This window comes from Strix uralensis, chromosome 4 (assembly GCF_047716275.1).
Source record: "Strix uralensis isolate ZFMK-TIS-50842 chromosome 4, bStrUra1, whole genome shotgun sequence".
Taxonomy (NCBI): Eukaryota; Metazoa; Chordata; class Aves; order Strigiformes; family Strigidae; genus Strix; species Strix uralensis.
The window spans coordinates 106,627,668-106,650,435 of NC_133975.1; the positions used below are offsets into that span (position 1 = coordinate 106,627,668).

Here is a 22,768-nt window from a genome sequence, read left to right on the forward strand (position 1 = left end):
TTAGATGCTGTGAGTGGAGAAACAGTAGATTTGAATGTTACCACTGTGAGATGAAGTTGCTTGAGAATTATTTTGTTTCAGGAGTCTTTTTTGTCTGATCTATACATCCTTTTTGTTTTTTCCTGTGAGGAGGAAGGGTCTGGTCTCGGTGCTTTATTTCGGATGCGACAGTATACTTATGTAATACATTTTGAGAAGCAGGACACAAAGTTTTAATAGGGATTTCTTTTGTTGTTTCTCTAGCAATTTCTTAGGTTCAAACAGAAATAATCCAATTGTGTGTGTGTGAAAAGAATCTTCTTTTTCCTTTTATCAAAAAATAGTACTTGGAGTCAGATAATACTAAGTGCTGACAATTAGTCTACATTTCATAGGCAGTCATTTTATATCAAGCAAAACCAGGAAAAAAAATCAGTAAAAACAATTCCCAGGTGGTAATTAATTTGCCGGGTTCCTAGATAAAAATAAGGGGTTTGCATTCCTTCCAGATAAAATAACCTGGGTATAGTAGTTCCTTAACTATGTTATTTAGGATGAATTACTACACTTTGTTGCTAACTGAGCTTTGTTGCAGTTTTTAGTAATTTGAGAACATTTGTGTATATTTTGCTATGCATTTTAGTGGATAAGTAACGTGATAAGGCAAGAAGAGAAATTATCTGCTTTGCTAATTTTTATTCTTTTTTATGAGGTTGTTGTAAGCATGTGAATTAGTTCACTATATTAGCACATCCATATCCCTTTTTTATTTTTCTTTCTTACTTTTTTTAAAGATGGAATTTCACTTATGCTCAAAAGGTAACAAAGGTGTTATTTGTTCACAGAAACTAGTACTTTCTTCCTCTGTCCATCTGCACTAATGGGTCATAATCTTCTGGCACATCATAGCTTAAACAATATAACAGATGTGCAGTCTCAGATTTATGATGTGTCAGAAAGAGGATTGGGCCTTTTAGTTTGAACAAGGGAACTGTTAATGAACTCCAAACTTTCTGTGCTTTGTTTTTTGCAGGAACATTAGAAATATATATTGCTTTATCTTACTGCAAGTCCTTGCTATTTCTCTCTATTGTGATTCTTACAGGTATATAAAGTCATGTCAATTTATTTTCTCTTTGGCTTCATAAAGAAGGAATCTCTTAAAGTTTAGCTTCCCTTTGAGGATGACATTTACTAATAAAAGTAGTTGTCTGTGTGTGTCTTCTGAGCAGTATTAGCATAAAAAATATTTTTGTTTTATCTGTAATATGTAGTATGCATGATGCTGCAAATTCATATATGGCTTTTACTGCTTGAAAGGTGCAGTTGTGTGCCAAGTGGGGTTCATCCAGTTCTAGTCGCATACCTTTTGATTTATGCCTTCTAGTTTGTCTTTGATAAGTAGTGCTTGTCTATTTGCATGGCAATTCCCCTGTTTAACTATCACTTTCTGGTTTTACTTTTAGTATAACTGACTGTTACGTTCTTGTTGCTCAACCTAGTTATTCCTTTCTGTACATTCACTGCTTTTAAATTGGTTGCGTGTTGTGCGACTTTAAGCAATATTCTTCTGACATACTCGTAAGACAAATTTTTTTGTACCGTACCCCATGTTTTTGTACTGCATGCTTTGTCTTAACAGAAATTTGTATCAATTCAATTGTATCAATTTCGTTCTCACAACATGAAGGCATTAGTTAATATGTTGCAGTGGTTATGTTCAGTGAACTGGTGCTTAAGTGTACGAATCCCTTTACTGCTGTGAAACATTTTTGTGAAATGAGATTTTTACTAGGGGATATCTGTAAAATGTAACCTTGGAATCTACTTGTCTTTTTAATTAATCACACTTAATTACAACGATGCATGCTAGTAGGTGTTGATTACATACAGTTGCTGTCACTTTCATTAACAGGGAAGGTTTTTTTAAATAAAAATTAAGATTTATGGAGGGAATTAGGAGAAGTAATACAGTTTTGCAAGTCATGTGAATTTAAATAGCTGTTTAAAAAGATTCCTGGTTTCCCTTACCTCACCGACCTCTTCAGGTTGAAAACAAACAGGTACAATTTCAGAAGTGTGTGTGCATATTAGGGAATGAGTGTTCTCCTCTCCATCTGTTCCCCAGTGTTTGTAGCTGTTACACAAGTTTATATCCACTGCTGTTGCTACATCAGGGTTTGTAAACTGAGTGGAATATTAACCGAACTGTTCTTACAAATGTTTAAAAATATCCTAACAACTAATTACAATGGAGACCTATTACAGCTAAAGCAGCTGGATGATAACATAAAGTCTTATTTTTTCAACTCTTAAGGTTTAACTGTCTTGTAGTCTATCTCTGTTAATTCTTACCAATGGGTGAGTGGTTAAAATTCAGCTTATGTATAGATAATATACAAAACAGACTCAAGTACAATTCATCCTTGATTCATGGTTGTAATAGACAATCACACTTATCTGGTGTTTCCCTTTTTAGCTTCTACAAGAAGCCGAAGGATGGGGTGAACGATTTAGTGAACTAAATGAACAAACCAAGATGTTTGAATCATCTAAAGCAGATATAGAAGAAGTATTGAAAAATAAAGAGAGTCAAGTCAAGGTAAATTATGATAGCTAGCATTGAATCAGACTATTCAGACTGATACTAATCATCGAGTTCCAAAAAAGTCTTAACGACCTCTCCTTGTCTTAATACACATTAAGCTGTTTTGGGGTTTTGTTTGCTGTCTCCATCCTTTAATGTCTTGTTTCCTGCTAAGCAGAAAAGGTTGCTTAGCAGCACAGTGAAGCAGTCTGATAGCCTTGGAAGCCAGCACGTTAAATGAGGAAAAACTCTCAATTCCGACAGAGTATTTGCATTTTTTTGAATTTGGAATGTGGGAGTTGGGAGTGTATTCTTACATATGTGTACCTTATATACACAAGCCCTGCTGAAAGCATGCATGCGTGGCTTTCTGAAAGGTCTTCACAAGGGCACACCTGTTGACCTGCAGGTATATATTTTAATAGAAGAAGTAGTATCAGACATTTAGAATCCTGTATATGGGGCTCACTTAATTACTAAGGGAACTAAATAAAGGACAGAAATCCTGAAAAAGTAATTGTAATGGTAACTACATTTTCATTGGTTGTATTTATTTTACTGTTTGTGTTTTGTGTGGGCTTTTTCTTAGTCTCTGACTCAATACTTACTGAAGATGAAAGACTGGAGTTCAGCAATAAGAGATGATGATGACACCGAAGATAATCACTGGGACACAGATATAAAGGGTGAAACAGAGAATGGAGAGCACTTAGGTATGATTTGTATAGCTTCCCATCTTAAATAATAATTTAGTAGATGTTTTAGAAATACAGAACCAACAAACTTCCAGGAGGGTTGAAAGATGAGCTTTGTAGAAGTTGGGTTTTCAAAACTCACCCAGTGTTATTCATGTCTGACAGTTAACTGATGCTAGGACACCTCTGGAATAACCACCTATGCTACTATTTAGCAGTGTGTGGATATAGCTAAAGCATACATAATATCATAGACAACGTGAAGACTCAGTGCTCAGTCACTTGCAGAATGACTTTAGCCTGTCAGTTAAGCAGGGATTCTCAAACATTTTCAGGTGGAAACCTTGTTCTCATTTCTTCTTTAAGCTCCTCCTAGCAGTAGCACTGTTGGTCAGTAGAGTCTAACTTCTGCTTCCTTGTCCTTACGCAGGTGTAAGTAGTTGCAGGCAGTGTGGTAGCACTGGAATCAGATGGGTGTAGATGTGGGTCCTCTCAAAACAGCAGCACAGAGTAGCCTTTCTTCCTCCTTTTTCTTGCTGCAACTTCTTTTTATGCTGGTGCTGATTATACCGTAGGGCAAATCTTACAGTGTGTATTCAGCATATCACTTTTAACATGAGCATTCTGAGTCTGATTGGCAAACAAAGCACTAGAATATCAAGCCCCCAGCGTTTTTAGTTCTTTTTTTCTTTTTCCTCCAAACATGCTATGCCTATCATGCTATGTTAGGGATTGCTTTTTTATCAAAACAAAATAAAATAATAGCAGTAAACTCTCTCACAAACCTTTTTGTCTTTTTTATGTGACATCTTATTTTGTCAATCAGATGATCAGCAAAAACGAACTGTAAAGAAATTGATCTATGCTGCAAAGGTATGTGATTTTTAAGAAACTTGTGGATGGAAGTGGGGAAAACTAGGGGAAATATATGCAATTTCTATGGTGAGTTTAATTGCATGTAGATATCAGTATCAGAGTTCAACGTCTTTTAATGTTTAGTTAGATATTTTTGCATGCAAACAGTTTCTGGTAATCTTAAAATACTCATTTTTTAAAATTTTTATTGTAGTTGAATGCTTGTTTAAAGACCCTGGAAACAGAAAGAGATCAAATGTATTCAAAACTATCTGATGAAAACAAAGCTAAAGGAGAGCTTACAGGTAAATAAATGTTGTTTTGCCTTTAAGACTAATAAAATACTGTTTTTGTAAAATGATGTTACAGGCTGTAAGTATTACTTCCAGTAAGAACTGAATTAAGTTTGCATTAATAGCTCTACTTGATTTTTAAAATGCCTGTTTGAGTTTAGGTCGCTTAGCTGTTTTAAATATTTGATTTTAGAGCTAAAGCACCATTTGTAAATTTTGTTGTACTCTGTCGGATTATTCTATTCTATAACTGTTAAGTTATAGAATCTGAAAAGACACAGGCAAAGTGATGTTAATAAATATGATACCTTCTTTACATAATTTCTGGACATGAAACAATGAAGTTTTAATTACATTTTAAAACCATCTATTAAAAATGGTAGCTTAATTGTAATTAGTTTGTAGTGGGTGCAAACTCAATACTTACTAAGTTCCAAAATACTGCATTTAGAGAATTGAACCTAAAAGCATCTTGCTCTTTTTTTTTTCCTTTATTGTGTAGGACATACCGAATTAAACCTTATGAAATGAAAACACTACCACTTTAATTCAAATTAAAGCCTGTAATTAGCTATTGCTTTCATAGGTAACAGCCAACAGAGTAGCCATCACATTTGAATGTACTGTACTTTGTTATTTGAGTGCTGAAATGCTCTGTAAAACTCCTTATTTTTCAGTTTTTGATAGTCCTTTAAACTGACTTTTTGTGCTAGTGTGTTTTCCAAAGTGATTGTAAATCTGTCCCATAAAGATACTCAAACTTACTTGAAACTTTCTGTTTCTTGGCGAGGCATATGAATAGTAAATAGGAGAAGAAACATGACTGATTTTCATTTGGAAAGATAAGGTAGTTTGACAAATCTGAGTTAAGGCTACTCAGCAAGACCTTGTGTGCATAAATCTGCAAGAGTATATGATGGTACTGATTTTACTGCTTTAGTAGAATAATTACAATAAATGAAAATTTATGTTGTGAATTGCAAAACTGCATTGTTTTCAAAGCTACAATTTGGAGCAAAGTCTAGATACATGCTCAGAGCTGCATTTTGTGACAGAGAGTATAGTTGCTGGTTTCCCATCAAAATGAGCAATACTGCTTCTCAATTTGTATAATTTATTGAAATATATTAACATTATTGCTTATATTATTAAATCAACATAGGATCAAAGGTTTTTAAAGACTTTTCCTATACTAAAATATCTCAAATATTTTTTGCATTTTGTACAATTTTGTATGTACATTTTTGTAAATTGTGCATTGTCCCAATATACTTATCTCTAAATTTCACAGAACGTATAGAAAACCTTCAAAGTCAACAAGCTTCTTTGCAGTCTGAAAATGAACGTTTTGAAGGTGAAGTTCAAAAGCTTCAGCAGAAACTTAAAGTAATGACTGAGCTTTACCAAGAAAATGAAATGAAACTACACAGGTGCTGGTTCCTCTTTTTATATTCAATGCTTACTGTTTGATTTGAATGCAGCAATTTGATTTGGGGGGCTGAAAAGTGTTGAAAATTTGAATACTGCTTTCCAGAGTTTTCTGAATTTTGAAGACCCTGTTATGTTACACCTTCATGTACATTTGTGATCACAGTAGTTTTATAGAAATTGTTTCCATGGAAGTAGTGGTATATTATTTTAGGACTTTTGCACAAGAAAGTACAGAAACAAAGATAAAATAAGTAGTAACAAATTTTTAATCTATGAAATAAGGTGGGTAAATTTGGAAAGCTTGATTTTACATTTTTTAAAAAATTAAATACTGTGTAATACAGCTGTCAAGGTTGCTGAAAGAAAGATAATCAGCTGCTTTAACTGTGAGGTATATTTTATATAGTAAAGAGAGCTAGTAATGTCAGCAGAGGAGCGATGCTATATATAAAACTAAGCTGAGAGTTAAAACATAGGCAAGCCTAACTGTTATCAGTAAGCAACATAGAACCCCTGTGAATCAGGCTTTCCTCACCAAGAAAGGTAGAATATGAGGGCTGTATTATCTGCCTTACAGTCAGGATGATAGTAGGGATTATGACTTACTGACTGAAATCAGAAATTTGTTAAGGACTAGAAGTGAAGTTGATTGGGATGGAATGGGGCATGTAGTAACCTTCAGAAGTGTGTGTGTGGAGCAGGGAGGGAGCAGGAGGCATGAATTTAGGGCATGATGGTAAAATGACAGTTTTACTAGCCAGAAATTATTTCTTCAAGGAGCAGACATAATCTTGAAGGCAGCAAGAGAAGCAGCCCAAGTCTTGTTCCTGTAGTGAGCATAATAATCTGCTCTATAGTATATAGATTTGTATAGGTATTTGACATCCTTGTAGATTCAACAAAACCTAGAAATCCACTACATTAACGTTTGATTTAAAAAAGGGGGGAGCGGGCGGGGAGTGGGAAGGAACCTATTAAAAAGAAGCTATGATGGGCAGCCAGAAAGGAAAAATGTTTGCAGACTGTGTGGATGGTATTTAAAAATACCACACTGAAGCTCAGCAAATGTATGCTGCTTGTTAAAGATTTTGGAAAAGCGAAAAGGAGTGGGGAGAAGCTGGCGTAATGAGATAGCAGAAAAAAAGAAGCTATTAGTGTTAGCAAGGCATCTTTTAAAAAGCTAGGTGTGTTCAAACAAGGGAAATAGAAAAGTGGGAAATGAAGGTTGAGTAGAAAAGAAGTTTAAGTCGTTCAAAAGATCCATGGTTTAGATAGTTTGCTTGCTAAGGACTGCTGTTTACAGGGAAATGACCAACCGGTTCATGCGTTCAGGGATGTATGCAGCAGTAGTATCCATGTATGTTCTGCAGAATTACCTTGTGCATAGTCTCTGGTCTGGAGTATGGGTTTTCTCTTCTGTAGTACCGAATAAGGCATTAAAAAAAAGAGGGACCTGGAAGGAATTTTTATTTTAATAACTATTTTTTTAATAGCTAATAACAACCTTTTTCTTTGCCAGAAAATTATTTTAAAATGTAAACAAGTACCAGAACAAATTACTGAACGTTAGTGTAGTTTGGTTTTTAGTTTGATTTGATATGTGGCTGCTATTTTTTTTTTTTCTTTCTCCCTTCCCTGCCCCAAATAGAACTATTCTTTGGGAATATGGATTGTCTTCCAGATTTCCTTTTAGGAATAGTGGTAATCTAATTGTTCCATATAGAACAGTTAATGAACAGAATGAACTACTATGAATACAAACTAGTCCTATTTTTGCCACTTCATCTGTTGCCTGTAAAACTTCTATCTGGATGAATATCAGGTATTCATCACGACTAAATAAGTGGAGGAGCTTTTCTTGACAGACCAGCTACACAATTGTTGACTTGAAACAGAATTAACCATAGTTTTTGAACTTCCTTAAAGGAAGCTGACAGTAGAAGAGAGAGAACGCCTACAGAAGGAAGAAAAGCTTTCTAAAGTAGATGAAAAAATTAATCATGCTGCTGAAGAACTAAACAGCTACAGGTAACTACAGATTTTAGTTGCTGTAATCACTTGTTCCAAAGTGAACAAAATGCCTTAGAGAATTAACAAAAACACAAGAATAAATGAATGTATTTTCTTCCATTTTCTTTGTTTTGTGTGTGTTACATGCTAGTTTGTGTGTAATACATACTACGGGATTTTTTGCTTTGTTAAAACATTTTGAGTATGGAAGATCATTAGCAACGTTTCTTTCATGAGAAGACTAGTTATATTGACATGTTAGCTTTAATGAAATGGTAAAAGTGAGTCTCTAATCTAGTTCCCTTTACTGAATGGAGATAAAAATATGAACTTAAGAGAATGTTGTGAAATAAATGCAATGTTCAGTTTCCTGTATAGATCCTAACATATTTATGCTGTATAGTTACAGTATTCTATTTCTGTATCTCTTAAGCTTGTCAAATAGTACTGTTGTTTAGAAGTTCTTTACTAAAATACCATGATGTGGGAATATTTTCTGTAGTTGTTTCTGTGTGCCTCTGCTTTGTTTCTCAAACTATGGCATAATTCTTCAATCTGTAATGTATATTCCCCATCTTCCTTCAACGTTTGTGGGAGTATCGACTCTGAATGAATGATATTGATCAACAATGCTTCTGAAGAATTAGATTAATTCTTTCTCCAGAATGTAAAGTTCTTGTAGACATGATTCAATATTCATGCAGGAAGACAGAATTCACCCTTTTTGATTTTCTCAGAACGTGAACTTTGTAGACATCTTAATTTAAAAGAGAATATTAATATTGCAAATGGAGTATAACTAAACATGCTGAGCAAGTGTAGAACCTAGAGAGGCTGTGCACAGCAGAGCTGGCAGCAAAGGTGGTGTAATACTTTCTGTGGTCTTGAAATAACTTTTGTGTGAGTGACTGTCCCTCGGGACTGACTGTGGTAGCCTGTGACAGTGTGATGCTCCAGCCCCATTGGTAACATTTGCTGGGCTGGGTGAGGCTGGCTGTGAGGACATACGTGGAGGGATATCCTTTATGTTGGAAACATATTGCAGACCACTGAAAAGTTGAGGAGATGTTGGGGGTTTTGGTTCTGTTCTTTTGTTTACATTCCTGTTTGCACCAATCTAGGGCCTAGAATTTCCACTGCTACTGTAATTTTTATGTATCCCATGGGCCTAAGTGACAACACTGTCTTTTGAATAAAAATTCTTAATTATACCTTGTGTTTACCACTGCGTTTACTGTATTTGAAATTAGTTTCCTCCATGTTTTATTACAATATCATAAATCCTAATTTTGTTACAGACAGAGAGCAAAAGATCTTGAAGAAGAGCTAGAAAGAACCATTCGTTCTTACCAGAATCAGGTATGTGTTTTGTGTTGTTATCTATGCCAAGTAGGAGGGATGTTACTGCAACTGAAATGCTACTTTCAGCTACGTTGTGATACTGTATTTGACTCCGTTCAGGTGGTTTTTTGCCTTTTGCCTGGTTTGGACTTTCTCATTATAAATTATCCACACACATTAAACTTACAAATAAGAGCACATATTCAGTCTTAAGTTTTCTTTTTTAGGTGAATAATGGTCTAATGAATCTCTCTTTCACAGATTACTTCACATGAGAAAAAAGCTCATGATAATTGGGTAAGTTCCAAATACTGAATTTTCTGAACTTTGTGTGTCTTCCTCTTCTGTGATTTGAATAGCTTGCTTTATCATTTTTTTGTTTAATAAAAACAGACAATCAAAATTAGCCTGTCACCTTTAAACATACAGATTTCTTGCAGAAATACACAAAAGCATGTTAAAAATATTTCTATCATATAATAGTTGGAATAATTAAGCCGGATACCTGTGAGCCCAGTAGAATGATATTACAATATTATTTGCTATAGCAATAAATCCGCAGGAATAATATGTTACCATTTAACAAGTGTGTGACACTTTGCTAATAATAAAAGCTTTTGGCCTTGTTTCAATGCCATCTTAATATTTTCCCTGGATGTACTTCATTCCTTTTATCTACTAACAGAAGACGGTATGTCCTGTGAGAACAGTATGTTCCATTGACAGCTTCCTAAGCATGTTGCAAAAAAATCCATTTTTACCTTTTTTTCCCCAAACAGGAAACTTTAAAATATCTCCTGACTAATACCTTCTTCAGTTTCACAGAATAGTCTGTATAAGATAGAATCCTGTTAAAAGCTATTGCACTTCATGGTCATAATTTTACAGTTTTTTAACTATATGATTTTAAAACAAAACTCCAGTAAATAAATTTTGAGACTTTAAATCTTGTACATATGTTGTAGAATTTCATTTCTGCAGTTTTAAAAACCTTCAGGAAAGCCATATCATTCCTCAAAAATTTGGTAGTAGAGCTGCTAATGTCATTTGGTGACATCTGTGAGGCTCTGTTTCATATGCTTTATACATGACTCATAACTTGTGAAAATACAATCCACACACTTCAGATAGAAAAAAAATTTCTTGGATCTAGGATGTGACACACTTATGAACCATTTAATTAATAAATAGCAGTATCTAAGCATCTGATTTTTGTCCCTCCCCAAAGCTGACGGCCCGAGCAGCTGAAAGACACCTCAATGATATAAAAAAAGAAAATGCACATAACAGACAAAAGTAAGTGCAATCCTGATCTAATTCTAAACAAATGCAATTCAGCATGTGAGTATGTTTTGAATTTATGCAATTTAGTATTTTCTAGACCTATATTGATCAGCTGTGGGCCAAACTGGGGGGGAGAGTGCAGTGTTCATTGGGGTTCTGAAAGAAAGGGAGTCATTTGAGCGTCCTGTAATGATAATGTGCAAGAAAGTAAGAACTGAACTATGTGAAGTATTGAAATACTTCAGGAAGGAGGCAGAATGTACTACTAGAACTCAAAGATTTTGGGTGTTTGGTTTGGGTGTGTTTGTTTTAAATAGGTGTCAACCAGATGTCATGGTTACCTAATGATTTTACAGCTTATCTCCAGAAGTTAATACTGAGCTAATAGATCAGGTGGTGGTGGTGGTTGAGAGGAACCTTTAGGTGTGAGATTAACTTAATACTTGTAATGCAATTTAGAATACTCAAGAGAGTAATGTCATGCTAGGAATTGTGACATCTAACATGCCACTCCAACTTCTGAATTACAGTTTAAATACAGCAGCATAGAGAAATACTTCAATGAATTCTTAAGTTCAGAGTTCTGTGGCATCCTTTATCTTGTTTCTTTTTATTTAAGGAATGAAATACCTTGCTTTGTTAACCCTTTAAGTAGAAAGCCTAGCAGTAAACAGTGTGGTCCAGTAAAACTTTTGCACTTCTTAGTTATTTACTACTTTTTTTGTTGTTTATTTGCAGATTAACTGAAACAGAATTTAAACTTGACCTTTTAGAAAAAGATCCTTATGCTCTTGATGTTCCAGTTAGACCATTTGGCAGAGGTACAGTATTGAATTGTAAAATAGAGCTTAACTGTTTTGGTTTATGGTTTTGTTTCCCAAGACCACACATATGTGATTGTTTGAAAACTACCTTGGCCATGTGTATGTACAAATAACAGTCATTTTAAAATAATTGGGTCATAAGTGACTCTTGGTCATGTCGAGTATTTTGTTGAAACTAAGAGTGCTTGTACTAGCAATGAGAGTAGACTGGGAATAAAATACACATGGAATTAGACCACAGTTTTAATTTCACTTATGCAATTAAGTTTTAAACTTCACCTGAGAAGTTAATTACTTTATGCAGTTTGCTAAACTAAATATTGTGAACTTGAGTATTTTGTTTTAACTGTTCCAGAGCATTCCCCATATGGACCCTCACCAATGGGCCGGCCTTCATCTGAAACAAGAGCTTTTCTTTCCCCTCCAACTTTATTGGAGGGTCCTTTAAGGCTTTCACCTATGCTTCCAGGTGGAGGAGGAGGAAGAGGTACAATTCTTAAACTTGAAAATGTATCTATTCTGGATTTCTCTCTCCTCTACTAGAAACCTGTCACACCTTTTCCTCTTGCTGGTGACAAAAAGTATTAAAAAAAGCCAATTCAATATAAACAGTTAATTGGAAAAACTCTTCCTGTTTTTCAACTTGCTTCTAAAGCTGTCTGATGTGTAACAGTACAATGGAAAATTTAGTTGTTACTAGGAGGTTGGTCAGTGGATTCACTTTAGAAGCATAGATTGAGAAAAGTGAAAAGCCAAAATTGATCAGTCTTGGTTTATTTCTTGAAAAAATGGGGTTCTGCTGATATAAACTTACAATTTTAAAGTGAACAAGAGTTGTTAGTTTTATGAAGAAATAATATTGCCACTTTAATCTCATTGGTCTACAGTAAGTGAGAGAAGGAGAGGGTACCTGCATTGTCAAAAACATGAGCTAGCTTTATTGGGGGTCATGATACTAGAAGGTCACTGGTTCAGTAAATTGTTATCCTCCCTTTGTTCTAAATTTGAGGTAGTCATTATATATGGAGACAGTTTCTTCTCAAGTGATAAAAGGGACCAGTAAAGTTGTGCATAAGGAGTAGAATTCAGAGATTGAGGAGTAGGTGAAAGCAAGCCATGGTGTCTTGGGTTGTAAGGGAAGAAAACCACTGTTTCTTCATATTTTTGATGTTGATGGAAATAGTGTAGATAAATGCTAGAGTGGAGTTCAGCATCTGTTACAGGTAATAAAGAAGCTACTATTTAATTTACTACTACTGTTACACCCGTTGCAACCTGTACTTATTTCATGAGAAATATGTCTAAATGTCTCTTCTATAAGGATTTCACTAATTAATATTGATTTTTAAAAGACCAGCATGAACTATTTACTTTAGTTCTTTGTAAAAAGCACATCCAGGTGCATATGACAGTTAATTGATTTTTCAAAGTCGGAAGAGCTTGAGATTGAATGTTCAGCTGTAGCTATATGACACACAAGCAAAATCATACTTCACAATTTATTTGTATAAAGACAGTAAATAATGAAACTGAGCTGTCCAATGTATCTTTAAATTGTAGCTCAGTTGTTGCTGGTGAGGAAGAGTAAAAACTGGATTTCAGGATGCAGTATTAGCAAGGAAAGAAACTATGCAAAGGCATGACTACTGCCCATTTCACAATGGAGCACTAATGTAACTTGGGCAGATTAAACAAATGATGTGTTTAATTGCTCTGTAGCTTGCATTATTTATAGTGCTCATCTTACTTTGCACAAGACATGAAATGGCTTCAAATTTTAGGTTGGATTTTAGGATAGAGAATTAGAGAATGATACCAGAATTCAATATTTCTGTCATTTTTCAGACCAAATCTTTTAAAGAAAGCTTGCAACCTAAAATCACTCATTGTTACAGTTTCTTTTGCACTTGGTTATGTGTTGATGTGGTCTTCTCTTATTTTTTTTTTCTGGTTCTTTCTAATTCTTTATTTAAGAAGAGTGGTGAATGTAATGTGGATATTTCCTTACGATGAGGGTATTAACTTCCAGTGTACTAATTTTTAGTTTGATTAGCAGCAGGATTTTTAGCACTGAGAAGATTTATCATGAGGGCACTAGTTTCTGTGATTTGAGTGAACCAAAAATATTTAAATGATTTTTTTTTTTTTTAAAAATTGCAGGTACTCTTAGATTGCACTCTCGTTGAACTAAGACTTTTTCTCTCCAAACAAACCTTTTAAACACTTGTGGTAAACATAACAGCAAACAACTGGAGAGTCCTGTGGAGCCATGCGCCTCTCATATCTTGACAGTGTTGGCATTCCATGATGTATTTTACTATTTTCAGATTTAACGAAGAAAGCCATAATAGAGGATTTAAAATACCTGGGTAAATAACTATCTGATTTCTTTGGTTAGGATCCAGAGGACCAACTGCCATGTACGATGCTGGTAACGAAAGAGGAGAGCTGAGTTCTGATAGATTAACTGATCCCCACAGACCACCATCAGATACTGGATCCCTGTCTCCTCCATGGGACAGAGAACGCAGGATAATTCTGCCTCCACCAGGTATAAAAATCTGCTTAGCTACTGTATCTATGGAAAAAAGGAGTTACTGACTTGTAGTGTATATATTTAAATATTTTTTTCTTAAAAATATGAAATGTTTTCTTGGAACTGCATGTGCAACTGCGCTGGAAAGGTTTTTTTAATAGTAGATTTTTTTTTCCCTTTCTTGAATGGTGTGGTTCACTTGCACTAGTTCTTCTGTGCTATCTTTTAAATATAAATTGGTACTAGCAGTGTGCAATTAACTGTTCAGTTTCATTATTTTACTGGGGGTTTGTTTAGTGCATCAAAAGACCTGTCTGGGCTGAATAATTAATAAGAGATCTGAGAAAGTACAAAGTTCTAATGGTACTTTAGCTTTAAATAAATAAAAGCTAACTAATGTTGAAAAATACTGTGGGGTTTTTTTGGTTTTTTAAATAATAATGGTACAGGAGTACTGTGGTACAGTCATCCTGTTTGGTACATATTTTCATGTTGTTCTTTGGTAATAACAAAATCAGTCTTCACTCTTACTTCTTCAGCTAAACATCTGTATTGCACATTATGACTCAAGGAAGACACAGATTAATCAAAGGATACCACTGATGTTTCTCAAGTAAACAATGCAGGGAGAGGGACAACCTCCTGTATATCTGTAATAAAGAAGCAAAAATGCTATAAGTTAAAAAAAAAAAAAATTTAGATAAAATACACATGTTAAAGTACCTTAATTATGAGATGCAGCAAGCAATATTGTAGTAGCTAGACATCTGTGTGAAAGCCTGATTATAAAACAGTCCGCTGAGGATGCATTTCCTCATTTGCCAGATCTGATCTATTGACAGGATACTGCAGACAGGTAGTCTTCTTTCCTTGACCTGAGCTGTGTTCTTACCCCGTCTTTGCACTTGGATCTCACTGATACTGTTCATCTTGTAGCTGCATGATTGATTGCTAGAGCTGATGCAAGGAAGTTGGTGGAAACACGTTACAGCCCTATGAAATGTAACAGAAAACAGCACTCTTATCTAAGAATGGCTTAAAATGTGTAGTACCTTATTTTGCCCTCAACCTTCATTGCTGTGCTGAACCTTGGTTTCAAGGCGCCACTGTTTACAACTTAAGTGATCATAACTTTCAAAATTCTACTGTATGTTAAACCAAAAATCAGTCAACTTTCTATTTTGCAGCTCCTTAGAAACATAAGCTATATTACATACTTGGCGGGATTCCTGTGTTTGGGTTTTTTTAAGATTTGTTTGCTCACACTGATTGATAGTCACTTTGGATATCTACAAGAACATAAGATATCCAGAGAAATTTGCTGGTCTAAAATTGTATGGAATGGGGAGAATAAATCTTCACTGACCTCTTTTGTGATTTCTTTAATGTTAGGTGAGCCTTACACTGATCCAGTTCCTCCTCCTCGAAGACAAGAAAGATTTTTCCCTAATCCTCCAAATACTGGAAGACTTTCTGGACCAGCAGAACTACGAACTTACAATGTGCAGCCTTTTGATAAAACAGGTAGGAATTGCTTCCATGGAACTATCAAATGGAGAATTGCAGTGTAAGTTGACTATGCACAGTAAGCCATCGTAAGAGGACAACTTAATAGCTACCACCGACCTGATGTTCCATTGTGTAAAAACACCTGCTAGCCTTGATGCAGTCTTTCCCTATTGTCAACAATAGCAGTCTCTTCTGTCAGGTGGGTGGGATTCAGTGAACAGTAGTCATGAGGTACTTTTTTTGTCCACCTTCACTGTTCTGTATGTTAACCATTCAGGATTGGCCTTAGGTCTGTTTTGGCCCCTCCCATGAGGCTCACCACAGCATTAAAATATTGCAAACGCTTACTTGCATTCCCATGCCACATTTGATAGGGTTAAGAGTTAGTAAGACCAAGAGAATAACAGCAAAATTTTCAAATATCCACTGGCTTTGCATACTGAAGTAGAAAGTCCTGAGGTCTCCTCCTTTAAACTGTTTGCCATACTTGCAGCTTTTTATGGATGACAGTGCCCTCAACTTAATCTCACATTTCAGTGACCCAAGTACCATTTGTTTTAAATTGGCCAATTTTGTAAATTCTAGTTTGTGATACTTAGCAGCAGCCAGAAGCTCAGAAGCAAAGTTTTGGTGACTTAAACCTTATCACTGGAACAGTAAGAGCTTAAAGCCTTAATACTTATTAAGCAGTTTTCATCCTTATTTAATGCCTAGTAAGTCACATGTGTGTGATTCATCGGCTAGGCTGAAGCCATTAAACTTGCAACAGAAACTTTGCTACTCAGTATTCAGTTACTCATGTGACTAGTAGTAAGTTACCATGTTTGCCTGGTTTCTGACAATAGGAGAGAGAACCTTTGTTACTTGGTGTCATACTATGAGAACTGGGAATGCTGCATTGTTTCAGGTTGAAGGTTCAGGCTTTACAGGGAATTGTTCTCTACTGGAAGACAACTTGTTCCTGTACAGTCACTCACCTTCCTACCCTTTTTCCCAAGCCTCTCTGTGTTTCACTTCTGCTTTCTAATACTTAGTGTTCGACAGAGGTCTGTCTTCTAGCCCTTGGATGCTGACTGAAGGACAGGAGAGGTGTGCTGTCTTTGCACTCAGTTGTTGCATCCATTTTACCCTTTTCTTCAGCTGCTGGCAAGCAACAATTAAGAAAAAAATTAAAAAGCTGTATTCAGTTCTTGGGCAGTTCAAAACCTACTTAATGGAAACAGGGTTTTGGATAACCTTGCTGCCAGCATTTAACAGGTCATTAAGCATATGTGAATGTATCTTTTTAGAGGCATATAATCTCACTAGACTTGGGTGAGTCTTTGTAAAAATAGCAAAAAAACCCTTCAACAAATTAAAAAAACCCCACTCCATCCAGGACATACCATCTGACTTCAGAACAGCAACGTGTCTCACAGTACTGAAATCCAAGCTCCAGCTCTAAAGAGTGAGGGAGCTCCGCTTCCTCAGCAAGCTGATCAAAGTGTTATTTAAAGTGAACAAAATAATACACATTTTGCTAAGCTGAGGTGGATAATTTTACAAAAAGTTTCAACTTGAGGCAGGTACATGGAGCAGGAAACTTATTGTCAGAAAGAAGGGTTAAAGCTTGACAGAGTTTGCAACCAATTTTACAAGGATTTAAAGTGGAAAGTGATATGCCATGTAAGTATCAAGGCATGAATATTCTCTATGTGACATAAGCAGTTGAAATGCTTCAGATTGTTAAGTAACAGTATCTGCAGCAAAGGCAGGGCCTTCTTGAAATGACAAGTAATTTAGATTTTTGGAAATGTTCATTGAGAAAAGAGCTCTTTGCTTCAAAGGAGAAGAAATACAACATGTAGATGAAAAAAATCTGTCACTTGTTAGAAGTACTGTTTCAGTCTTGTGCTTTTTAATATTATTGTCTTTATTCAGGCAGAAGTGTAAGAAAGCAGTATTTTTCAAATCTTGGGTTTGTTTTTTCTGGTTGGGGTTTTTTGTTTTGTTTGGTTTTGTTTGTTTTTAACGAAGGAGTATGTTTAGTGTCTATATTTAGTATATTTATATCCAGTTAGAATCTCCTCTGACAATTCCCTTTAAGAATTTTCTCCAGTTGTTACTGAAAATACTTGTTCTCAGGGAAGTGTAAAGGTAAAAACACTGAAGTTCCTATTTATCTCTTAATTTACAGAGTACAGCGAATTGGAGGATGATTATTTCTGAACGCTCATCCTGAACTGATGTAGTTCTGAAAGTCTCAATGTTTAGCAGCGAAAGAAGGAATTGGGTTTTGTCAGATTTGAATAGGATTGCTGTTGAGTTCCTTGCCAAGAGTGTATCATAGTGCAGTCATTCCCAGAGTTGGGCTTACCAAAAAAATAAAGTATTAGCAGGAGGGAGGGGAAAAATGGAACTGGTACAGTAATGCTAAGATGTATTGCTAGGAAAATGCACTTGTAACTTTTGAAAAAAATACTAAAATGGAAGAAAAAGCCTTATTTGGATACAAGTAACTTCGGTAAAAGCTGCAACCTTGTAATTCATGTGCAGCCTGTACAGAAATTGGAGAAAATACTCAAGCATAGCTTTGTGTACCTCAGTTGTCTTTCAGTCTGTCTGCAGAACAGTTGCTTGGTACAGCAATACTTGGGGGTTTTTTCTGGCCTCTATATCCTGATTTCAGAAAAAGTACTGAAATCAGTGGTGGAGAGAAAGGAGGTCAGCACTGAGTAACTTCTTTAACTTTTACATACAGATGGACAAACATCTTCAGAAAATAGCCCACGAACAGAACCAAGTGGAAATGGCATGAAAGATCATTCTAACCTTAGTGTAAGTAGCTAAACAGAAATTGATTTAAAGAAGCTTTAATTTCCTGCAAAATATTTAGGAAATGTGTAACCAGTGTACATTGGTTACATTGTATTGTGCTGTGCAGTCCAAATGATAAAATATGTATACTTTTATCACAGCACTTACTGTCTTGTGAATTAATTTTGATGTATGACTAATATAATCCCTGCTGAAAATTAATTATAACCCAAAAGACGAAACTATGGTCAAGCAGATGGTCAGTGCACGTAGATAGCCTTGCTCAGGATTATGCCGTAGCTGAGGCAGAGTTGGCACTGGCTGTTAGCTGGTGCTACAGTCTACATCAAAGCGTGCCTGGTGGGAGTGGAGAAGTTCCCTCTCCTCATCCCCTGCCCTAAGCTAACTTCCCTGTTTTTGTGGTGTTGCAGAACTCACTACCTGATCAGGCGCTGGCATCTGAAAGTGAAGCTGTGGGCTCAGGGTTTGCTCCTCCACCTTTCCCTCCAGTCCGACCGCCTCCGTTGATGCCTGTGGATCCTAGAGCCCCCTTCATGAGACGAGGACCTCCTTTTCCTCCCCCTCCTCCTGCTGGCATGTATGGACCACGTGAATATTTTCCAGTACGAGACTTTGGGCTTCCGCGCCCTCCGCTGCCAAGTACGTAGCTTTTGCCAGCGTTTACTCCAAGTTGCTGAGCATGAGTGCTTGGTGCAGGTAGTGAGTTACCACACTGAGTGAACACTTACATCTTTATTTGCACATACTATTTTTCAATTCAACTGACAGGGAGCATCTTTTCTGATTAAGGTTAATTGTGTTGTACACTTTCTTTTTCGCAGTTGCTCATATTGATGTTTTTACAAATACTAGCTTTGGCTGGAAAATACACATACACATACTGTTCAGCATTTAAAGGGGTTTTGGGGGTGTAAGAAAGCAAGTAGGTGCTTACCTTAATCCTTTTGCTCCTATGAGGTTGCATCATATATAAATCTTAAAGTTTCATCTTTAGCTTTGAGGTATGCTACTGTCCATGGAAGGGCAGGCATCTGGGACATACCTGTTAATTGTTTCTCTCCTTGGAGCTTGCATTAGTGGAGTGAGATGTAAGTATCAGACTGAAGGGCTTCCTTCTGCCTCCTGGTGTTCTCTGATTAACCTGTGAAGAACTGAGCCCTTTATCTTCCAAAGTACCTGTAAGGTGTGAGCACCAAGGTGCTACAGCTGCTGCACCCAAGGCGGGGTGGCAGCTGCAGCCCATAACAGACAGTGACTGGCTGCTGCTGTGAGCCTGTTGCAGGAAACTGAGAAAAGTGATTGTTTGTCCTACTCCTTCGTTGCATCTTTGTCTCTTTGGAGCATAACACCTAACCTAGGTCCACCTTGTGATTTCTGTTTGTGTAGGCCATTGCTGAGCAGTAAGATACATGGGGTGGGAGGAGCAGGTACTGTTTACTGTTGTGATTGATGTTAACGGGGCTACTCTGATTCTCTCACAGTAAGAAACCCATTTCCAATGAGATCTTACCCGCACTATCCACCTCAACGACCTGGACTTTTGCCTCCGCCGCCACCTCCTGAAAATAGAGTTGAGCCACCTCAGTCAAATCCGTCAGCTGTAGAACAACCAGAACCACAGCAGGAGACTTGACAGAGTCATTTGAGCAACAGGCCCAACCCTTTCTGTACTCTCCCACCGGCATTTTTCTTTATGTTAAGTAACCATTGTTACTTGGATATGTATAAGCTACTTTGCTCAAATTGAAGCTTAATAGAAAATTCTCAGGATAGTATTTTGTAAATAGAGAATGAAATAACTATGAATATTGTGAATAAGTGATTTTCATTGTACAATAGTCATTTTAAATTAAGTATTTTAACTTGAGTAATCTCTTCAGAGGTGTATAAAATTAAATCATATGAACCATATTTTAAAAGTCCAGCTGCTTTGTCCTTGTTTAGCTGTACAGGGACTCTCTCTGCATGCCAAAAGTAATGTTTGCTGCTTTATCAATAGAATGTGAAAACAAATTGAAACAGTTAATAAAAGTTTATGGAAAATTAAGGCAATGTCACCATTAATGTGGTACTGTAGAAACAGTTGAAGCGAAGAAGAATTAATATCATTCCCTACTCCATCCATCCTCTGTTAATGAACTTGTAAGTAATTTTGCAGCTCTCAGAGCTTTACATAGTGGCAGTTGTCCTACCTGTACATACATGGGGGGCAAGGGGAAATGTAGACCAGCTCTCCCATTGCTCTGATAGGGCAGGGTAGTGTTTTATTGAGGATGTGCATAGAGGTTATGACAGAGGAAGGAGTCATAGCCGTGTGATACTTCAGCACCCCCTCCCGCCCCTTGCCTTTGAAGATGCATGGCTGTAGCACACTAACATTAGGGGTTTTTTACTGTCTTGACCTGAATTCAGTTTATTTAACATGGGATGAGACAAACCATTTCCCAATTCCTAACTTTGGAGAGCATTTGGGATTTATCAACAAAATGGCCACCTAGGCTTATCCCAACACATAGTACAGATAATTAAAACTGCAAGGCAAGACAGAATTTCTTTCTTGTCTAGAACAAGCACAGAAGCAAGTATACTCCATATGCTTAGCAAAAAAAGCAACAAAAGTGGTCAAGAAGGTGCTGCTGTAGCAAACATTTAAAAACCCCAAACAAACTTAATTTTAGAAATGAATTGTGTCCATGCACATTTTGTACTGATTGCTAGGCTTCACAAAAAAAGCAGAATTAAAAAATACAAGAAAGAAGTGGTAAACTGCAGCATTTATATATATATAAACACATTTGGTGTGTTGCCTCGTTCACCTCTTCAGGTGAGGTCAGTACTTGCTGCTCCCCTCGAGGCAGTGCCCCCCCAGCGGGCACAGTGCCTCCCGCAGGCCGGCCGGGCCCAGCTCCCCTCGTACTGACGCTGTGCCAGCGGGAGCCGCCTGCTGGGGGGCTGTTGTGGCAGTTTAGCTTCAACCTGAGAACCAGGTACTTACAGTGCAGACACTGGGTGGAGGGACCCTTTAAGGCAAAGAAGGAAACTCCTGACAAGCCCCCACTTGCAGCAGCAGCATCAGGCGGTTGACCTGCTGTTCCTCTGTTCTCCGCACACACTCACACAACACAGTTTCAGCCTTTAATATAAATGCAGCCACCACACCCCATAATTAAAAGTTACCAAAAAAAACCTCCAGCCCACTTTTTTTGTTTGCTTAGGTCAAGGCTGTCAAGGGAGCTTCTTTTGCAGCTCAGGACTCCTGCTCCTACCCTTCTCTCCACACAGGCTTATTTCAGCTGCAGAACTCTTCCATGGCTCGCTCCTGCAATTTCCTTAGTCTCCTTTCTACTTCCAGTTTAGTCCTCCAAGGCAGCTAGATAAGCCTTTGTGCTTGAGCTGTTCAAGGACAAATTCTGACAACAGATATTGAAAAGCATCATTTGTGTTAAATTGTTTTAACTGCTATTTTCTTAATTCAGTTGTTGCATCATTTTTAGCCAATTAGTTGTTTTCTAAAGGCCTGAAGTCCCTGTTGCCCCCAAAAGAAAAGGCAATCCAGTCCTAACAATTGAGAGCTTGTGTTCCCAAGTTCCCGCTGCTAAATCTAGAATGCAGCAAGACTAATTTGACATCGCTTTCTCTTTAGGAAAAAGAAAAAAAAATTTAAATCCCATTTGGGATTACGCAAGCTCAAAGCAATTTCACACAGTTCGTAAGGCCCCACTCCAAATGCAAGTGCACTTTCCACATTAGGACCATCTTAGTTTCCCAACGCTTGATTTCAGATTGCTTCAGCTTGAATCAATCCTGGTACCACTAATTCAGATTATTGCTACAAATACAAACAAACAACAAAACCAACTTTTATTTATTTCTAAGACAATAGAACAATCAGAAGTGTATTTCTCCAACACTACTCAAGGTACCAGCTTCACCACACACATGCCTTAAAAAGAGGCTGGTTTATATAACAGAAAGGTAAACAAGTCATTTCCCAACTGCCTTAAAGGCAGGCAGTTATCCACAGAAACACAGCAGCCTGCAGAGATAGAATTAACATCCTGCAACTGTTTAAACCAGAGGACAAAGCATTTGCTTCAGGAAGTCACACAGAAAAAGCCAGAAATCTTGATCACTCCAAATTTAAGGTCCAGATGATGCCGAACAATCCCTATCAGATTTAACTGCTACATAAACCTCCCTCCGGAGGCTGAGCCCTGAAAGGCACTGAGACCAAGTCCCATTATTTCACTTTACTGGAACATGAAAAGCTGTAACTATGTTTACTTTATTCCCCACAGCATCTCTTCAGTAAGTTGGTAAATGATCTTGCTTACCAAATCTACCAGATCTAGATGACTGCTTAAACAACCAGCAGTGCAATTCTCACGCTTGGTAGCAGTTTGGACTATTGTAAAATGAAGTTCAGAAGCTCAAATTAAATCCTTGCTTAGCACGCACACACGGAACAGCCACTCCGACAATTCTCACAGCACCATCAGCCACTTCAGGGCCCGGCAGCTCTTCGGTCGCTTACCAGACATTTGCAGTTTTCATTCAGAATGCACAGCTACGTACTCTGAGTACGGATAAAATGTCAAACTGAAGCA

The 22,768-nt window shown here is 36.8% G+C and overlaps 1 protein-coding gene across 6 annotated transcripts in view; it reads left to right on the forward strand.

Moving 5' to 3' along the window:
• MIA2 (MIA SH3 domain ER export factor 2) overlaps positions 1 to 20,208 on the forward strand; it is a 37,886-nt gene extending 17,678 nt beyond the window's left edge. For 5 of the 6 annotated variants that reach the window (XM_074868344.1, XM_074868345.1, XM_074868348.1 and 2 more), the window contains 16 exons: positions 2,459 to 2,581; positions 3,156 to 3,279; positions 4,088 to 4,134; positions 4,331 to 4,421; positions 5,701 to 5,839; positions 7,767 to 7,868; positions 9,149 to 9,209; positions 9,453 to 9,488; positions 10,420 to 10,487; positions 11,214 to 11,296; positions 11,655 to 11,786; positions 13,698 to 13,850; positions 15,228 to 15,359; positions 18,085 to 18,161; positions 18,572 to 18,800; positions 19,643 to 20,208. In XM_074868344.1, coding sequence (XP_074724445.1) covers positions 2,459 to 2,581; positions 3,156 to 3,279; positions 4,088 to 4,134; positions 4,331 to 4,421; positions 5,701 to 5,839; positions 7,767 to 7,868; positions 9,149 to 9,209; positions 9,453 to 9,488; positions 10,420 to 10,487; positions 11,214 to 11,296; positions 11,655 to 11,786; positions 13,698 to 13,850; positions 15,228 to 15,359; positions 18,085 to 18,161; positions 18,572 to 18,800; positions 19,643 to 19,794 — 1,749 coding nt within the window. In that variant the 3' untranslated portion in view covers positions 19,795 to 20,208. The remainder of the gene's footprint in view (positions 1 to 2,458; positions 2,582 to 3,155; positions 3,280 to 4,087; positions 4,135 to 4,330; positions 4,422 to 5,700; positions 5,840 to 7,766; positions 7,869 to 9,148; positions 9,210 to 9,452; positions 9,489 to 10,419; positions 10,488 to 11,213; positions 11,297 to 11,654; positions 11,787 to 13,697; positions 13,851 to 15,227; positions 15,360 to 18,084; positions 18,162 to 18,571; positions 18,801 to 19,642) is intronic. The other variant, XM_074868346.1, reaches the window with a different exon arrangement.
• The last annotated feature ends 2,560 nt before the right edge of the window (positions 20,209 to 22,768 follow it).